The sequence below is a fragment of the Notechis scutatus genome, chromosome 1 (genome assembly GCF_049901735.1).
Source record: "Notechis scutatus isolate UNSWTSFEM ecotype Mainland chromosome 1, rNotScu1.2, whole genome shotgun sequence".
NCBI classification, from domain to species: Eukaryota; Metazoa; Chordata; class Lepidosauria; order Squamata; family Elapidae; genus Notechis; species Notechis scutatus.
In genome coordinates, this window is record NC_142009.1 from 314100567 (window position 1) to 314121253 (window position 20687).

Genomic DNA, 20687 nt, shown 5'->3' on the forward strand with positions numbered 1-20687 from the left:
ACCTGTTTCCACTGATGCTAGCAGTCTTGCTGATAGGGCAACACCTTGTCCCACATCTGAAAATAATAGGCTAGCTTATAGGTTACAGGACAATTACGTACCATAAATTGTCTCCTCTAATGTTTTCCTGCTGATCCCAACATGAGGTATCCTGAGATGGCCTTTTAACATTTTATACAACTGGGAATTGACTTTTTCTGCCATAAATCAGAATTGTCTGTTGCCCAGTTTCTATCAGGAGTCTATCCTGGGTCAAGGTCACAGGGCACCTCTTGCTTCACAACAAAAACATGTTCCTTGTATTATTTCCTTTGATTCCCAAGGATGATCCCCACCACCCCCAATATGGTGCTTCCACATCCAGAAGAAGCAGCTTGTGATTGGAATAACATGGCTATTTAACTGTGATTATTTATTTACTGATTAATTTATTAAATAGATTTACTGTATATGGCTGCCCATAACTTTACATAAAACACTAGTGACTGGATTTATACAACATGCTAGGTCATGAATTGTAGTGTACAAATCATAGTGATTGAATTCATGAAACACTCTAAGCCAAAGTTGAATAAAAGACTGTGTGTAAACTCTGTGTGGGAGGGCTGAGTTTAAAAGGAAGAATGTGAAACTGGTTCATATTACTTAATCCATCACATTCTATTCAGCCCAGCTTTTTTTCCAATAGAATCATACTTATTCCACAGAACAAGTGTCTGCAAATATACTGAATATGCATACGAGAAACAGCAAGGAGATTATCTATATATGACACACACACACCCTTATTTTGTATGTGCAACAAACATAAAGTAGGAGAGTTGGAGCAGGTAACAGTAATGAGCTAGCAGCTCCCAGTCCCAATTTTAATTTCACTAAAACAAAACATTTTGCACAAGCTACATAACTTGGACATATGTATCCCTTTCTTTCTTTAAAATAAATAGTTGGAATGTCATACAGAGTTATTACAAAGATTCCAAGAATAATATAAATGGAAAACTCTGGGCATTTGAGTCCTGTCAATTAAAAAGTGGGACCCAAAAAGTGTCCCAAAAACTCTGTCCCAATTTCTGCCCTCTGGAATGACCTCTCCTATACTTTTGTTGTTTTCCCAGGCCTTGGAGGCAGGGTGATTATGGAGGTCCTTTTTTGTTTTTCTTTTCCTTATTTTGGTTTGATTTCTTCAGGGGGTTTTATGTATTTTGTTCTTCTGGTCGTCATCTTCTTTTTGTTAAGTTAGTTTTTATTGTAAGCTGCCCAAAGTTGTTTGGGAGTTAGGCAGTTCATAAATTAAATAAAACCAATAAGTTGTTTACCTATTTCATATTTGCTAAGGCTACTTCTCCACAGCCTTGACTGAGGGAAATGATAACCGATGCACCACTGTGTAGGCAGACAATGGTTAAGATTGTCAAGGAAGGCTTTAAGCTACCTCTGATTCAAGCAATTCCCAGGGTAATGCCTTAATGAGAAAGCCAGAAAATGAAAGAGAGAGAGAGATGGAAAGAATTCAGAAACGTGTGAGATTCTAAACACCCACACCATACATCTCTACGTTGTGGCTTTGTCAATGAGCGACATGGGTGCTGGGCTGAGTTCCTGTGGAAACAGTTACTGCACGGTTCAAGAAATGAAAGATCTCAGCTTCTGAAGCTGTTTAAAATCAACAAACCTCAACAAGCTCCTTTCTCAATTAATTAACTTCAAATTTTATGCTGTGTTTTTTCAGTCCCCGTGGGGTTCAAGGACTGGTTATGGTTGTCTTGAAATATTCTAAAAGTTTTCAACAACATCTCCAGTATGGCTTTTGCTTATGTTTAATAGAACATAACTATTCAACACCACCGACAATGCTACTGTTCTTCAAATTGACCTTGATTATGTGTCTGAATGGTCAAATGATTAGCAACTCCAAATCTCAACCAACAAATGCTCTGTACTACACATTGGTAAAAAAAAATCAGTACACCAAATATAAGCTAAGCGGATATGGCCTCATTGACGACCCTCACTCTGTCAAGGACCTCGGAGTTCTCATATCTAATGACCTAAGTGCCAGAGCTCACTGTAACAGCATTGCCAAAAAGGCATTAAGAGTTGTAAATCTAATCTTATGAAGTTTCTCCTCTGGAAATATAGAATTGCTAACTAGGGCATACAAAATTTTTGCTAGACCAATACTTAAATACAGGTCATCTGTCTGGAATCCACACTGTATATCAGACATTAATACAATTGAGTGAGTCCAGAAGTATTTCACAAGTAGAGTACTACACTCCTCTGCTCGCAACAGAATACCCTATATCACCAGGCTTGAAATTTTGGACTTGGACAATCTTGAACTACACCGCTTATGGTTGGACTTAAGTGTAGTTCACAAAATTATCTGCTACAATGTCCTACCAGTCAATGACTACTTCAGCTTCAACTGCAACAATACAAGAGCACACAACAAATACAAACTCATTGTAAACTGCTGCAAACTTGATTGCAGAAAGTACAACTTCTAACCACTGCGCCACCACAGCTCAATATAGACAGACATGTATTAAAAGGTTTGGTTATGACTCCTCCAAAAGCGCCAAAAGTTGTTTCTATATTAGAGGGAAATCATGACGCGTATGACTGATAAATTATCCTGTGGATTATAGCTAGGTTTAATTAAATGAAATTAAACCACATATTTTTGGTTGGCCACATTTACTACTTTTTGGAAGGCGGCCTCTGCCACTGCATTCAAAGATCAAACAAGGCCTTCAGCTCAGAAAACTAGGTGCTCACCCCCAATCCTGCATTCTACAACAACTCAAGGTTGAAAAACATAGAACAAATTATTGGACTGCTGAAGTAGAACTGAAGAAACCTTCAATTCATCCCAAAGGTCCTTTTTCAAAGGCAACTGGAGTTTGTTTTTTCCTTGAAGATATTTTGCTTCTCATCCAAAAAGCTTCTTCACTTCTGAAGAAGAAGCTTCTTAGATAACAAACGAAACATCTTCAAAGAAAAAACAAAGTCCAGTTGCCTTTGAAAAAGGACCTTTGGGACAGCCATGACCTGAATGATTGAGAATCTCCATAGAAACCGTAAGTCCCCGTTTCAAGATAAATAGAAGGGAAATCAACTTTTTGAAGGAAAATGGGAAATCAATAATTTTTGAACTCTCTTAATCTAAGCATCAGGCTCTTAATGTATCGCAGGATCCAATTTGGGTTGGGACCAGTGGTTTAATCTTCTGAAGTTTCGAACATGCTGGAATCTTAATGTGTCATTTGAAATCTAGGAATGAGGAAACAAGGCCTAACCATTTATTAGTGTATTTCAGTGTGTTGAAATCTGCAACTTCCAGAATTCTCAGACAATAAGGTTAAGTTATTACTATTTGGCATGCCTTGGTGATACCAGCTGAATTTTTAACAAATATGGTTTCAGCCCATCTGGAGGCTACCACAATAGGAAAAGCCTGATTTATGTCTGGAGAAAATCTCAAGAACATCTAATAAGAAGTAAGAATTGGGTATGTCAGAAAAATAGTATAAAACATTAGGATTTTTTTTTATTTGAGAAATGTGTGCAGTATAATAAAGAAGAGATAGGATGTGTGATAAAACAAGAAGGGACAGAATTAGTGGATGCTCAATTAATGTGAATGGAATACCAAAGACACATGTATATGAAGGAACTACATCCAGATGCTTTAGGGAAACAGAAAGAATAAACAAATATGAAACTGCAAAATAAATATAAGAAGGTGAAGTAAGTAGAGAAGAAGAGGAAGACCAATAATGTCTTAATTGGATGGAGATGAGAAGATCCTTAAAAAGACCTCCTTTCTCTGCATACTCCCACCTCCCACACTTTTAATAATGTAAACATGAGGTGCTGTAGGATCTAAAGGATAAAGCTGTGCAATTTACAACATATGGCAGTTCACAGATTGGTTAAACTAAATTTTTTTAAAAATCCAAAAGATGCAAGATGGTAGTGATCTATTACAATACTCAAAGAATTTCTCAGGGGGAAAATATAATCCCAAGTGATCTGAAAGAAAGAAAGAATCTTTATGCACAACCTGCCATATCATAAAAGGTTGAAGCATACCCAGTCACTGAGTTCCTAGAGAGATAATAAAGAATAATGAGTTTGAGCACAGAGAAAATAAATTACATGTTCATGCAACTTCTGCCTAAAGCATTTACCAATGATTTAAGAAATAGTCTAATCTTAAGCAAAGCTCCCATCTTTTCCCCAAACACCTCAGTTTCTGACAGTAATTTTAGATGTTTGAAGAGATGATACATCCACTTCTTTTCCCCATTCAGGTACAGCAACGTCTTCTCTTCCCGTGAATATTTTTCTCTATATGGAAGAGGAAGGGGCTGGGACACCTGTCATTACTTTATATAACAGAAGCTGTCAACTCAATATTGATTCTGCTTAAGATGAATAAAGATGCATTCCCAATCTGGGAAACCAGTTGTCATTCTAGTGTATATAGACTGGCATCATAAAATACCATCTTAGTGGAAGAAGGACAACCACCCTCCTAAATACAACTAGTTTAACCCAGTGCTTGGCTGAATTAGAGGGGTAACTGGTATGGTCCATAAGGCCCTTCTTAGGGTCTTATGAAATCCATGCACTCATAGTAGCAGCAACTAGACCAGGGTTATCAAACTCACAGCCCGCAGCCCAGATGCATCACGCGCTGGCTACGCCCTCACCCGGTTTAGCAAAGGGGGGAAAAGTCCCAATACGTCACTTGATGCCATCGTGACAACACGACTTTGACACCCCTGAACTAGACTGACAAAGCTTAGGTCATTTGGACAATTTTTTCAAATGATGAAAGCATGCAAAGAATTACACAAACTGGTATTTTCATCTATGGTTACCCTGTTGGCTGCATGTTCAGCCCCTAAATGAAGAACCCCTAGACATTTACCAGATCCCCAGGTAATATGGATTTCTGAATCAAAGAAGAAGCCCCAGTTACAACGATAAAAGATCACACTTCATCAAAATTACCAGAATAAAAATAACATAGTGACATCTAAGAAAGAAATACAATTGAACTAATCTGAAGTTTCTTTAGTCTTCTCTGAATTTTTAACATATATATGCTATCTAAATTATTTGTGCAACATGCTTCCAAACCAACATGTTGTTGGTTATATACTCTGTTCTATTCGTGTCACTTCTGCCCATAGTAGATGATTTTCTCCATGGGTTATATGTGGGTAACTATATTTCTCAACCTGAAACAAATTTGTTCAAACAAACCCCACCCACTCCCAAACATGAAGTGAATCAAGGGGCTACACATTTGTTTCATTTTGCTTAATACTACATTGGCAGGAAACCATCAGAAGAATGACAGGGGGAAAGATGCTTCATGAAGTTTTTCATGTCACCCTAAATCATCTATTTTTCTCCACTCAAAAAGAGGTGCAGGAGAGAACCAAACCTTAATCCAGGGGTCCCCAAACATGGCAACTTTAAGACACCAAGCAATGCTGGCTGGAGAATTCTGGGAGTTGAAGTCCTCAAGTCTTAAAGTTGCCATGTTTGGAGACTTCTGCCTTAACCAATCTACCTTGCAACAACTTAGCAGAAGTATCATCCTTATCTGTCTTATTTGCAGAACTGTGATAAACCTGTGGTAAAATTCTTTGGTGACATCCCTGCTAGCTCCCTAGAGCATCTTCTAAAATCATCCAACCATTGTTAAGTGGATGTATTAATAAATGGATGCAATAGGTTTTATATCACATCAAGTGATGGCTGAGTGATGCAAGATGCGGTAAGTGATCAATGGGAAATGGCTTTATTCAAAAACTGATTTACCTTCAATTATAAAAAGCTTGTATAAAAAGCATGTGCAATAATAAATGTGTCAGCATTCAAGATGTTACAAGAATCTTGAGCTGTGTTCAAGTAACCAGCTTACCTGGATCACTTAAAAATGTAGCGAGCATTGTGCTGTTATTGCTGTTAAAATTCAACAGGTCACCTTGAACAACTTGCAAAACATTTCCCTAAGATACTAGTGGACTCAAAATAGCAGCAGAAGAAAACAGCCATGTTCATTGTGTAGCACCACCACTTGGAAATGGCCAGCTATAGTTATTGCAACTCATCTGCCCAACCAAACCAACTGATCTGTAGAGCCAGCAAAGACTTTGGCTGGCTCTACAGACTTTGGTTTATAGAACTACAGCTTGAAACTTCCATCTTCCAAGCATGTAATTTGTTAAGTAGGAGAATGACTCTGGAGTTCCTTTCTTCACTCTGATTTCTTTTCCTTGGTGTATCATACTTTGAAACTTCATTTTCCCAATAGCTAGAGTATCACAAAGAGAGACATTGAAACATTTCCAATACTACTTGTTGCTTTCAGTTATCCAGAGATCCAAAACTTACAGAATACAGGCCTACAACGTTCATAATTTACCTTCTGAACTAAAAGCTTCACTTACTCTCTCAGTCAGACACAACCCTACCCTATTTATCCAAGGTCTATCAGGACAGATTTGATTTGAGAAACCCACTATTCACAGTATCTCTTTCTATGAGAGAGTTCTGAAGCATTACGCTTACAACTTATGACTTTTGATAAGGCTGGAATCAGGGATGGGTTTCTACCGGTTCTGTCCACCTCTGTAGAACTGGTAGCTCTGAAGAGCAGCAGATATAGAACCAGTTCTATGTCTGCTGATGTTATTGCCCACCTGCCCACCCGGGCTCTTACCTGATCTTTATTTCCTGATTTTTCAACTTCAGCTGCCGAATGAGGCACAGCTGCAGTTAGAAAAGCAAGAAAAGAGGGCTGTTTCAAAGGCTGCTTCTCTGCAGGCAGCTGCTGATGACGATTTACAGGCGCACGGCTCGCAGCCTGCAGGGAAGCTCGTAAATCCCGAACCGGTAGTTAACCCTGTCGTATTCCACCCCTGGCTGGAATGGTCAACACTTCTCCTGCCATTTGTCTGGCATGGCCTCATGGAGTTCAGAGTTCCCATGCATTACAAACCATGTTTTGTTGTAAGACCCATCTCTTATTTTCATAACTATTAATTGTTAAGTCTTCTTAGAGATTGCCATTCTAGAATTTTTCACATACTGCCCCAGTTGAAATCTTCCAGAATAAATCCTCCTGCCTCTCTGATATACTTCAAGTGCTGTGTTAGACATAACTAATTCACAACTTCATACTAATATATAGAACAATATATGATAACAGCATAGGCACTCTGGTAACAATATGCTCATATACTAAGGACCTGCACTCTGCTTTTGGGGATGTGGTAGCTCAGTGGCTAAGACACTGAGCTTGTTGATCAGAAAGTTTGGCGGTTCGAATCCCTAGTGCCACATAATGGAATGAGCTCCTATTACTTGTCCCAGCTTCTACCAACCTAGCAGTTCGAAAGCATGTAAAAAATGCAAGTAGAAAAATAGGGACCACTTTGGTGGGAAGGTAACAGCGTTCCATGCGCCTTCGGTGTTTAGTCATGCCGGCCACATGACCATAGAGATGTCTTCAGACAGTGCTGATTCTTTGGCTTTGTAACAGAAATGAACACCGCCCCCTAGAGCCGGAAACAACTAGCACGTATGTGTGAGGGGAACCTTTACCTTTATTCTGCTTTGGATTGACCCTTCTACCTCATCTCACAGGACTGAATATTTTTCACAGGTAGCTTTTATGCCATCCAGAGTCACTTAGGATAGTGAGATGGGTGGCATACAAGTTAAACCAACAAAGTTTTACCGGCAGATAAATATAACCAACAGGCAACTTGTTGGAGAGAAAGCAGGAAAGAAGGACTGGAATTTGGACTTGTAGAAAACTTGTCCCGGTGGACCTTCATCAAGCTTATTTTTTTAATGTACACAGTCTGGGATCAGTCCCAAAATCTTACTCTTTCATCAGAAAACACAGGTTACAATACAATGAATACTTCAAATAAATAACATATACATGAGAATTGTTCTGTTTTAATGTTTGGGTCTTTTAAGCATAATTATTGTAGTTTTGTGTTCAAAATTATTATTTGTGTTTGTCATTTTCCTTAAGAACCTAGTAATATATTTGTATGCATGTATGAAGATCAACTTCTCTAGCACCCTACATCTAATGTTTAAGTCTAGCATTCCTGCCTTAGCACACAGAAATAAAGGATTCTCCCTAGGTTTGGATGACAAATGCTCTTTGATAAACCTTTTCATCTGACAAAACATCTAACCCAGCCTTTTCCAAGTTAGGATTTTATGTAGACATCTTGGATTATAAATTCTTTAACTACAAACCAGGTAGTTGGAAACAAAGATCATTGTAGATCAAGACACCTATCTTTGAAAAGGCATCTAAGATTGCTACCCTGTTTCTCCAACAATACAGCCTCCCCCAATAGGAAGTCCCAGCATGTTTTATAGGCATGAAATGAAATTAAGCCCCTCCCCACAAATTAAGGCCTATATTAAAACATGCGAAATGGGGGGAATGGTGGGGGGGCTTGCCGTCAGGAAGTACTTTTGTTGCACACCCGGATATGGTGCTGCCTGCATTGACCCCAATACGAAGTGCCCCACCAACTCCGAGGTCAACATCCAAGCCGTTGCCGCCCGCCTGAAGATGCAAGGGGGGGGATTAAGTCACCCCCAAAAAGACAGCCTAGCCATTTTTTTGGGGCTCAAAAAAAAATAAGACCCGGCCTTATTATATGAGAAACACGGTACTAATAGTGGCAAATTGCAAGATTAACTGTGTGCTGTGCAAAGAAGCCCTCCATTTTATACATCCCGAACTGATGAATAATTTCCCTATTATTCCCTACACACCTTGGCATTTATGGCTGTAGTTGCAGTATGATTCATTGATCTTATTCATAGCATGTGTGTTAATTTCAACAGTAAAATGTAGAGTTTGTACATTCATCTGAGACTGAATTAAGACAACTTCTGCCATCCCCAGTGGTGGGGAAATTTGTGTGTCTGTAAATGTATATATGTGGGTACATGTATCGGAAGAAAGAAAAAGAGCCAGAATTAGCACCGAGACTGGAGAAAGGATTCCATAAGAGCGTGTCACTCAGGAAAAAAAAAAACCTCTTCTCCAGTTGTGACACGCATTACATTAAATGGTAAGGACTCATGAACTGGAATAAGAAATTATCCAGGGTGTAGGTAACACAAGGATGCTGAACAGAGGTAATTAACCCTGAAATAACTATTATAGAATGTAGAAGTTGCAAAAGTCCTCTTAGATCATCTAGTCCAGAGGTTCTGCAACCGTGGCAACTTTAAGACTTGTGGACTTCAACTCCCAGAGTTCCTCAGTTAGCAAAGCTGGGACTTGAAGTCCACAAGTCTTAAAGTTGCCAAGGTTGGAGACCCCTGATCTAGTCCAATTCCCCATTCAATGCAGGAATCCTCTAACCCCTGACAGGTGGCCATCCAGATCCTATTTGAAAAACTCCAGCAAGAAGGAATTTACCACTATATGGACAGTTTCATGACTTAACAACTGTTAACTTCATCAAACTCTTCCTAATGTTTAGCCTGAATCTTTTTTCTAGTAATCATGAAGACAAAAGTCTTCATGAACAAGTCCAAAAGTTAACAACCTAAATGAACCTGACTTTTCCCCCAGTCTAGCCCACAGTCCCAGGGTCTAATGGCCTCCACCCATGTACTAACTGGTTTGTGAATGCTTAACTTTTGATATCAGCCCAGATCACCTGGGTACTGCCACCTAGTTGGGAACTATGACCTAGGAGTAAATGAAAAAGAGATAGTATACATTTACAGTCTCATAACGTTATTTTCTTTACTTATTAGAATTTACAATCTATCAACTAGCAAAGTTTTCCACAGTCATTACAGTAACCTCTGTAAGGAGGATCTATGATTGATTTAGGAATCTTCCTGTAATATATAGCTTGCTCTCAGCAGATTTCAGCAATGGAGCAAAAAAGAGGAGAAAACTGATAGGCCTTTGGGGTCCACAGAGAGGTTGGCCATTTCTGATTTAGAAATATTTCCCTTTGAATGGCAGAAGCGAATCCCTCTTAACTTCACTGTGATCAGATCATAGGGAGCATCTTTATTTAAAGTTGGAACAGAAGACTCGTTTTGGGGGATCACATTCTCCAATGTCAAAAATGGGCATGGCCATTGTTTTTCTCTCATTCTCCTAGTCCAGCTAGCCAGAATCCTAGCCCATTTTTGCCAGAATCACAATGGTTTGCCATGGGCTTATGAAATAGGACTGAGGGCTGTAGGTTTCCAACTCAATCAATATGACAAAAGAAAAGAAAGATGGAAGAGGAAATTTCTACAGTAGTCTCAGTCCTAGAATCTAGATTGGAAGTAATCTTAATTTGTTTATTATTTGTTTATTTTCCATATTTATTATTTATTATATTTATTATTTATTATTTTTATAAACAACTTAAGGTGGTGAACCTATCCTACACACCTTTCTCCTCCTATTTTCCCTACAGCCGTATCTCTGAGGTGGATTTGGCTGAGAGTGACTGGCCCAAAGTCATCCAGCTGGCTTTCATGGCTAAGTCAAATGTTACAGGACATCTAGACCAACCCCCAGACTTATGAAAAAATCCTCATAGTACCCCAGACAAATTACTGCCCCCAAACTTTTAGTGATGAAGGACCTATGATTTCAGGAAGCAGGCTGTTCCACTGCTTAATAGATCTCAATGGCTCCTACATGACAAATTGTACTATGCTTGGATTTTTAAAGAATGGCCCATGAGTGTCTCTTCCCCACAAGATTTTAATTGCTAGACAACTTCCCAAGATATTTCTAGCCTCTTTCCTAATTTCCTGTTAGTGGGAGAATCAGTAGGCAGTCCTTCCTTCAAAATGTATCAGTGCATCTGTAGCTGCAATACACAAATACTACCTTGCCTCTTTGATCATGCAAAGTACCATTTTAAATAACCACTTTGCTTAACAAGGTATGGGGCAGAGGAGAGGAAAGCCTGGAATCTGCTTAGAAGTCAACAATATTGGATTTATTTCATGGTGAATTCAAGTTCAAGAGTCTTGCAGAGACTTGACTCCTGTTTCTAAAGAAGTTGAAAAGTTGAAAATAAAAATACACTATATTTCATATTTCAGTCATGCACTGGCCTATGAAGAAATTGAAGGACTGATTCTGTGGGCAAATGCTAAGCAAAAGATTTTCTTCAAGAAATAAGCAGGAATATGAGCAAGACTAATAAATGTATATGCTTCTTGGAACACATAATTAGATTATGTAATTTATTGCTATAATTTGCAAATGGCCTTGAAAAATAAAAAACAACCACAACTACCTACAGTACAATCTTGAAAAACAAAAGAAGTTTCTAAACTTATACAGGTAAATATTCAGATTACCAAATTCGTTAGAGATCAACAGAATTTGATTCTGTAAAACAATGTTTACAGAAAAATGTTAATTATCTAACAATTTTTGGAATAATGCATTCTAAGAGAGAATTCAGTCATTTTTTTCTCTTATAGAGCCATGTTCACATTTTGTACATTTCCTTTTTATATAAATGTATGCATTTTCATTTATTTTGTCAATAAGAATTAATTAAATTTAATGGCATGCAGAGGGTGATTCCAAGTAGCAAACAGCATTAAATAAATGGACAACTACATAAATAATAAGTATATATGCAGTTATTAGTAAGATATATTTTGAAAAATCACATGCCAGATGATAAATAGGAAAGCACTATCTTATTAATCATCCTATGCTTATGAACTTCTCCAAATCCAGATAAGCACATTGGACTTGATGCACTTCCGGTAACATTCATATTATTAAGAAGAAGAAACGGAATGATAAATCATGGATCCCAATAATAAAGTTCTAGGTTCCCCAAAGACAAGTTTGGTATTTCCTCCAGCCTTGCAGAATAACTTCGATTCACCTCCCAAGTCACATAATCAGACCAAGGGGACGTACATGGGAGTTCTAGTTCCCGAAGAGAGTCAACTACTTACCCATCCTTCAAAGCTGTCAGAAGAGCCTGTGCCATGAAGCAGGTCGTGAAAGGGCACCGTGCAATTGGCCACAAAGTCATCGTAGCCAATAGGGGTGCCATGGAAGACTGCCAGCTCCAGCTGGTGCCCATCATTGACAGGGGCAGAAAACTCTTCGTTGTAAGTAGGTCTGTTAGTCTTCTGTTTGGTGCTGGTTTGTCCCACACGTACCTGGTCCACACTCACTGTGATGTAGGGGTCCAGCAGCTGGTATCCCTTTTTGAACAGGGAATGCCGGAGTGACCAGCGGGTGGGCTGGAGCCCCACAGCCTCCCCAATGCGCACCTTCATGTACCCATTAAACTTCATCCCTCCGGACATGGCTTCCTCCGTATCAGATAGGAAACTTCAGCTTGGGGCTCTCCGAAGTCCCAGCTGACTTGGGACACTAGAGTCCTCAGGGGTCAGGGCAGCCCAGGGTCCCCGATCGCCAACACATGCCGGTGTGTTCACACACAAACACCCCAACTCAGTCCCTTTCTGCTTTCGGAGCCGGGGAGGAAATGAGCTAAGCTGCTGAATCACTTCACTCGCGGCTTTCTTCGCCTTCGGTGAAGGCTGCTGGGATCAGGGATCAGGAACGCAAAGGAAAGAAGGGGAGGGAGGAAGCCATAGTTTCAGATAAGCCCCCCCGATTGCCGCCAGGCCCCCGAAGTGCCTGCCGGCCCTCTAGCAACCAAAGCCTGTCCTGCTCTCCGGCGCGGTGGCTTCGGTTTCCTCCCCCCTCGGTTCCTCTCTCAGTCGCTCTCTCGGAAGAAACTGCCTCAAAGAAGCCGGCAGGGTGGCTTTTCCTGTCGGCGCAGCTCCTCCGAAGCGCCCGTTCACCCCCACACAGCCGCCCGCGGTTCAATCCCCATGCTCCGTTCTGCCTGCCTGCCTGCCTGCCTGCCTTCGTTTCTGGTAGTTTCGGAGCAGCTTCGGCTGAGAAAAAGAGGCGAATAGTTGTTAAAGGGAGGGAGACACCTGAGGGATGAGGCTGAGGAAGGCAGGGCCGAGAGGCGGGGCTTCTCAGCCGTCCTGCAGGGACTTGTCCTGAGCCGCGGAGACAGCCGTGGGCCGCCGCCGCCCAGCGCTCGGTTTTGAAGGCGCTCCTCAGCCAGGCGCAGTTCCTGAATCTGCAGCTGAAACCCTCCGTTTTAAATGTCCCAATAGAAGAGAATATCTGCCTCTCAGGGTTGCAATGAGGAGGCCTTGGCGCTCCCTGAACTTGGTGGTTTGCTGGCGGACGTTTTATTACCCGACTAGGTAACAACATCAGATGTTACCTAGTCAGGTAATGAAACGTCTGCAAGCAAACCACCAAACTCGGACTCCACCGTTTTTAAATGTTTTTCCTGGTCTCAGATCTTCGCTGGGCAGCCCATCTACCTAGTTTTACCTTCACACAAAGTTTTACCTTCAGATTTCCCCCCAAAGGCGCCTCCCAAAGTCACATTTTAATCTCTACAGGCAATTTCCTTCTTTGGACAACCCCAGCTGGAAAATCCACTTCTTACCATCCTCAGTTCCAGCCCAAACAAATTAGTATCTAGTCAGAGGACAGGAGTGGCCACAAAAGGCAGGATGATGGGATTTGTCTGCTCTATTTTGAAGCTCAACCCATGTGGAGTTGACTCTTGTTTTTGTTCTGCATTTCAAAGAAAAGTTTTCCCATTGTATCTTCAATCTTTTAGTGAAGTTAGTGGATCAAAATCTGTCTTCTAGACAATTTTTTGACATTACTGGAATGATTTGGAGGGGAAGCATATTGGTTTCTCTTCAGATTTTAAATTGATGAGCAAGAGGCATTACTGCTTTGGAAATGAGGCCTACTTCAGTGACAGAGTTCACACTATGCTAAGCCTTGGTTTGCTGAACAAACCACGGTAGCTATGGTCACACATATGAATGAATGAATGATGAATGAATGAATTCTTTATTGGCCAAGTGTGATTAGACAAACAAGGAATTTGTCTTGGTGCATATGCTCTCAGTGTACGTAAAAAGAAAAGATATTCGTGAAGAATCATAAGTTACAACACTTAATGATAGTCATAGGGTACAAATAAGCAATCAAATCATAAGTCAATATAAATCATAAAGATGCAAGCAACAAAGTTACAGTCGTACAGTCAAAAGTAGGAGGAGATGGATAGAAATAATGAGAAGATTAATAGTAATAGTAATGCAGACTTAGTAAATAGTTGGACAGTGTTGAGGGAATTATATGTTTAGCAGAGTGATGGTGTTTGGGGAAAAAATGTTCTTGTGTCTAGCTGTACTGTGGGCAGTGCTCTATAGCGTCATTTAGAGGGTAGGAGTTGAAACAGTTTATGTCCAGGATGTGAGAGGTGTGTAAATATTTTCATAGCCCTCTTTTTGACTCGTGCAGTATACTGGTCCTCAATGGAAGGTAGGTTGGTAGTAATTGTTTTTTTCTGCAGTCCTAATTATCCTCTGAAGTCTGTGTCTGTCCTGTTGGGTTGCAGAACCAAACCAGACAGTTATAGAGGTGCAGATGACAGACTCAATAATTCCTCTGTAGAACTGAATCAGCAGCTCCTTGGGCAGTTTGAGTTTTCTGAGTTGGCGCAGAAAGAACATTCTTTGTTGTGCTTTTTTGATGATGTTTTTGATGTTAGGTGTCCATCTTAGGTCCTGAGATATGATAGAACCTAGAAATTTGAGGGTCTCTACTGCTGATACTGTGTTGTCCAGTATTGTAAGAGGTGGTAGTATGGGAGGGTTTCTCTACCATCATTTCTATGGTTTTGAGTGTGTTCAGTTCCAGATTGTTCCGGTTGTACCACAAGGCTAGTTGTTCAACCTCCCCTCTGTATGTGGGTTCATCATTGTCTCAAATGAGAGAAATCGCTGTTGTATCATCTGCAAACTTCAATAGTTTAACAGATGGATCATTTGAGATGCAGACATTGGTATACAGGGAGAAGAAAAGTGGAGAAAGCACACAGCCTTGGAGGCCACCTGTGCTAATTATACAGGTATCATGTGATTCTGCCTAGCTTCACCTGCTGTTTCCTGTCTGTTAGGACAGGTTGAGATCACATAACACCTAAGCCAAAACTAAAAATATTGCATTATAGTGCAACAGTCATCTATTTATGTAGTGGTTAAGAAGAACACAACTTGATGGCACATAATCATCATAATCAAGCTTAGGTATGCCCAATGCATGGCTAGCTATTCTAGACCATCTTAGGTATGCCCAATGCATGGCTAGCCCTTCTAGACCATCCTTCCATCAGACAACCAAAATTTGGGGGTAAAACAGCTAATTTGAGAACTAGTTTGCTATAGCATATAAGGTGCAGACTTATAAAGTCTACAGGTACATTTGAAAAATGAAATAGAAGCTATTAGAGAAGGCTGACCAATATCAACAAGTAGGAATGGATGGTTTTATCTTTTCCTCCATTATTGGAATTTTGAGACACATTTTTTATTTATTCACTCAATCATTTGCATTTGGGTCCTTGGCATTCTCTGAGCTTGCTTCTCTTCCTGCAGATGTTTTATTACCAGTCTAGGTAACATTGTCAATGCATGGGCAAGTAGTTAGCTGGTTGTTTTTATGTATTGTAGCTTGGCCTACCAGGTTTGATGAGTTACGTAAGCTTAGACCTTTACAAACAGACATCCTTCCTCATCATACAGCTATTAACTAATCTCCAGATAAGCAGAAACTATCACCAGATAGTAGAACAATCACAGAAGAAACAATGCCCCACCCAAAAAACTAGGAAGAAAAAAAAGAATAAAATTACAAGATATGAATCAGTAGAAATCTCCACCAACCACTATCACCCCGCCCCCATGTTTCATTGTCTAGTAATAAAACGTCTTTGTGGAAAAAAACAAGCTGTTTTTCCTTTGTCATTACTAAGTTAGTGAATAAAAAAGGAAAGTTAACCAAAGTATTTCAGTTTCACAAGTTGAGTATTCTTCTAATATAGATTTGGAAACCTACAGCCATTTGCTTCTGAAATACAGCTCCCACTGTGCCCAACCAATATATCCAAATGAATGACCTAATCTTTTCAAGACTGGATTACTGTAATGCAATGTACATGTGACTACCCAGGAAGACAGTTCAAAAGTTTTAGCTGGCTCCAAAAGTGAATTTTCTTATTGTATGATTTCACATTCAAACATCCAAATGTTTTTTATTTGTTACCAATTAATCTAGACTGCTTTGTATGAAGCTGCCCCTATATTGACCTTCCACAATTTGGTGCCTTCTAAACATATTAGGCCACAATTCCTATAATGTCAAAAGCAAAGGGAATTAGAATATAGACAGAAGATATTCAGTTGATTTTATGGTTCCAGGTTACTTTTCTGGCTAGACAATTGGCCCATTGTGACCAATTAGCATATTAGGTAGTAATAGCTAATTGTCTGCAGATACTAGGCCCATAGATCATTTATATGTTTAGCAGGTGATCTACCATTTATCATGTCTTTTAGCATATGAAGACAATCAGCCAAAACAACACTGGATATTCTCCATTGGTGGCAATAAATTTTCCATAGAAAGATTCCCAGGCAGCCCTTTTTACTGGTTTTACATAGATAGTGATGATTACAATATTTGACTTTAATGAGACTTCAGCTGTGATCATTAAGTTTCTTTCTTACCACATGGGTGAAATATCACATTGCAGGAGCAGATTTCCTGCTCACAGGACATTTCCCCCCACCCCCTTCCTCTACCTTGCAACACCCATAGGAGCCTTCAAACTTTGCTGTGGGTGGTCTCCCAAACTTTCAGAGTGGGACAGGAGGAAAGGACTAAGTTGGCCCAGTCCTGCTGCTGGAAGGTGAAAACCATTCTTGGATTCCGCCCATTACATACAAGAATTTTTAATTTTCATAGGCTAGATTCATCACTTTTAGTAAACAAATTGGGGAAATAAAAATAAAACATAAATACTCAAAGTAAACAGATCCGTCCTTCAGAATTCCTCTAGTCAACCAGTTTCCTACAGTACTTATGAAAAGGTTGGAAAGATTTTCACTGCCCTGTGAATCTGTTAAAGGAAAAGTAACCTTCAGAGCTTGGTTTAAAGATTTTTGCAGAACACCCCAAAAATCAATTAGAATGTTCCTTTGAAAAAAAAAAAATGGGTGGGGAAAATGAAGATAACAGATTACTGTTAAATGTTAAAATGTCCTGTGGGATTTTGTTTTTAAAAATCAAGTTCAGGCACATGCTGCAACTGATCTAATTCCCATCTTTTCCTGGAAGAACTCATAGCTTGTGAACAAATAAAACTTCCCAGGAAATCAATACAATAATGAGAGAAACAGATGTAGGAGGAAACAGAAAGCACACGAGACAGGCATAAATAGTCAATGGCTGTAGTAAAAACTCAAGTCAAGTTAGTTCCTGTTTTACAGAACTTTGGTTTTACAGTACAGTAACTTTATTTTTAATCTTGACTTCAGTTTCAAGAAATGTTCCACAGCTGCAGCGGTAGTCTTCTGTTCAACATTTCAAACAAGCAGATGTGACCCTTTTCTTTAAGGACCATCTATTCTTTCTTCCCTAAACTCTTATTTTCCATTCTGTCGCCATCCTCAAAAGAATTAAGCAGCCCACACTCAGAATGTACTCAACCCTCACTGGGATTTTTTGCAAGAATGTTGCCCTGCCATTATTTTTCCTTTCTGTAATCAATCCTTTCCCAAGACTGTGGATTACCTGAAGCAGTGCAACTTTGGACCTAAGTAGTAGACTCAGTCCTGAAGTTTAAACGAAAAGAAACAATAGAGAAAACTGTTTGTTTGTTTGTTTGTTTGTTTGTTTTTATTTTATTTATTTATTTGATTTGCCAATTGTTTACAAGATAATAAGTATAAGTGTATACATAGTTGTGAATACATGAAATGGGTACATATAAGAAAAATAAAAGAAGAATAAGAAACAATAGGACAGGGACGGTAGGCACGTTGGTGCGCTTATGCACGCCCCCTACAGACCTCTTAGGAAAGGGGTGAGGTCAATAGTAGACAGTCTAAGGTTAAAGTTTTGGGGTTTGGGGAAGAAACTACAGAGTCGGGTAGAGTATTCCAGACATTGACCACTCTATTGCTGAAGTCGTATTTCCTGCAATCAAGTTTGTTGGGTTTATATAGCTGCCCGTCTCATGTGCATGTGGTGCTAAGTGGTGTACACAATTAAAACAAGGCTAAACAATGTATTTTATCCATTAAACAGTTAAAAACAATTAAAAGCAATCGTGCTGAAAGAGTTTTCACGTCACCAAAAGCAACAGCAGAATTCCTAGGCCTGGGGCTTTCAAACTTCAATTCCCAACACAGCTATAGTACTGTATAGCCAAATCCACCTCTTCTTGTTGAAGCAGCATTAAGCAAGTCTCTGCCTGTGGGATTTTGCAGTGCAGACATAACTGAATCTTTTCTCTCTTGAGAATAAAAAGAAAAACCTTTCCTACACATATAAAGCCAGCACTTCAAAAGAAATAGATGAGACTTAGCTTTTTACTCCCACAAACAGATTGGATTGGAATTCGTGGCATATTATTAAATGAGATTTGATCATGTTCAATCTATCATTACTAGAGCAGCAATGAAGTATTCATTAGTTATGTAAATAACAGTCACACTGTAAAGGCTATCATTTGCTTTTTCCTATTAATAAACATGCTAGCTGTTATATTTAATTAACAGTGGTAATTAGATTCAGTTATTCTTAATTTGTTAAAAGGTTTTTTCAGAAACAAATAGAGATAACTTCCCTTTTCAATTGGATGAAAACTAGGGTGTGTATGTGAGAGAGGGAGAGGGGGAGAGAGAGAATGTATATATGAGTGTGTGCATGAAGAGGTAGACCGGGGCTATCAAACTCACAGCCTACGGGCCAGATGCATCACACGTTCATAACACCTGTGCCCAGTTTAACGAAGGGGGGGGGAGTTGTGATACGTCACATGACGACGCCATGACAATGCAAGTTTGACACCCCTGTTCTAGACATTGGATTCTTAATATAATGCTCAATGGGCTTTATTGCTCATCTGATTTTACTTGCTTAATATTTGTTAATCTTTTCAAAAATGTGAACAATGATAAATGATGGAAGAAGAAGAAGAAGAAGAAGAAGAAGAAGAAGAAGAAGAAGAAGAAGAAGAAGAAGAAGAAGAAGAAGAAGAAGAAGAAGAAGAAGAAGAAGAAGAAGAAGAAGAAGAAGAAGAAGAAGAAGAAGAAGAAGGAAGAAGAAGAAGAAGAAGAAAGGAAGGAAGGAAGGAAGGAAGGAAGGAAGGAAGGAAGGAAGGAAGAAAGAAAGAAAGAAAGAAAGAAAGAAAGAAAGAAAGAAAGAAAGAAAGAAAGAAAGAAAGAAAGAAAGAAAGAAGATAGATGATAGATAGATAGATAGATAGATAGATAGATAGATAGATAGATAGATAGATAGATAGATAGATAGATAGATAGATAGATAGATGATAGAAGCATCCTGGAGAAAAAGTGCTAGTCTCTAGCATCGTATTTCTTCCCAAGAACATTTCAAACTTTCAAGTAGGCCCCAAAGATTCTTAGAAAACAAAAATGGTAAATGGCAGCATCACAATATGTCTCTCTGTCCAGAACAAATATAATTTAATTTAATTAAACTTTGAAGATCATGTGGAAGGCATTAGAAGGAGCACATCTCTAATTTAATTTCTGAGAAGAGTGCTTTGTACTGTCCATGGAATCCATTTTGTGAATACAGTATCCCCAAATTACCCACCAAGACTGGGGACGCCTGATTTAAGACTATTAGAAGACATCCATTCAAATCAGTAGTAGCTGATTCCCGTTGACACCAATGGCTTTCGTCTATGGCTGCTCCCACAAGAGCATTTCTACTCCCAGCACTTTCCAGGGCAGCGTGATCCAAGCCCCAGTTCTCTATACATGCATACAACAGTGGGGCATGTACAAAAGATGTGAAGTTGGGGTTGTGCTGGCACAACTGCCATCTTGCCTTCCTACCTCCCCACTCCAGATACCTACACATGGATGCTGCTATCTATTTCCCAATCTCCCTTTAAGCTGACTTTGAAACCCCAAGCCCATGCTTAATTTGATCAGTAACTATCAGAAGAACATAAGGAATGGCACTAGAGAAGTCACCAATGACCCCATTGAGGAGAGCAGGAAGCATTCCTGCCTTGGTGATGTAGCTAATAAATGGCAGAGTTAGCCTGCAAGGAAGAAAGTACTGTAGGCTCAGCAGCAAACACAACAGGAGCACCCAAGCCAAAATAAAAGGGGAAAATATATGATTTTATAACCATAGCAGGAGAACATGCCCAGAGGTTGCATTTATGAGGTAAGGTGGGGATAAACTCTTAGTCTGCAACTGTACAATTGCCATTTTAAGGCATAGCATGCTTATTTTATTTTACTGGGCTTTAATTGGGTTTTGATCACATGTTTTATTGTACCCTATTTTGGAATGTTTAAAATGAAAAGTGACATGGAATTGTTCAAACTAAAGAAGTAAATAGCATGCATTTCAGCTCTTAGGGACAATAAAGAGACTAAATGGGCCAGCTCATCGCAAAATTATTGTCAGTCCTCCCAGGTAAACCAGACAGGAAACATGACTAGATGAG

At 39.5% G+C, this 20687-nt stretch overlaps 1 protein-coding gene across 1 annotated transcript in view; it reads right to left on the reverse strand.

Moving 5' to 3' along the window:
* Nucleotides 1-13035, reverse strand: part of PRKCH (protein kinase C eta) — a 110986-nt gene extending 97951 nt beyond the window's left edge. Inside the window, exon 1 of the mRNA XM_026670165.2 lies at nt 12025-13035. Coding sequence (XP_026525950.1) covers nt 12025-12384 — 360 coding nt within the window. The 5' untranslated portion in view covers nt 12385-13035. The remainder of the gene's footprint in view (nt 1-12024) is intronic.
* Nucleotides 13036-20687: the final 7652 nt, after the last annotated feature.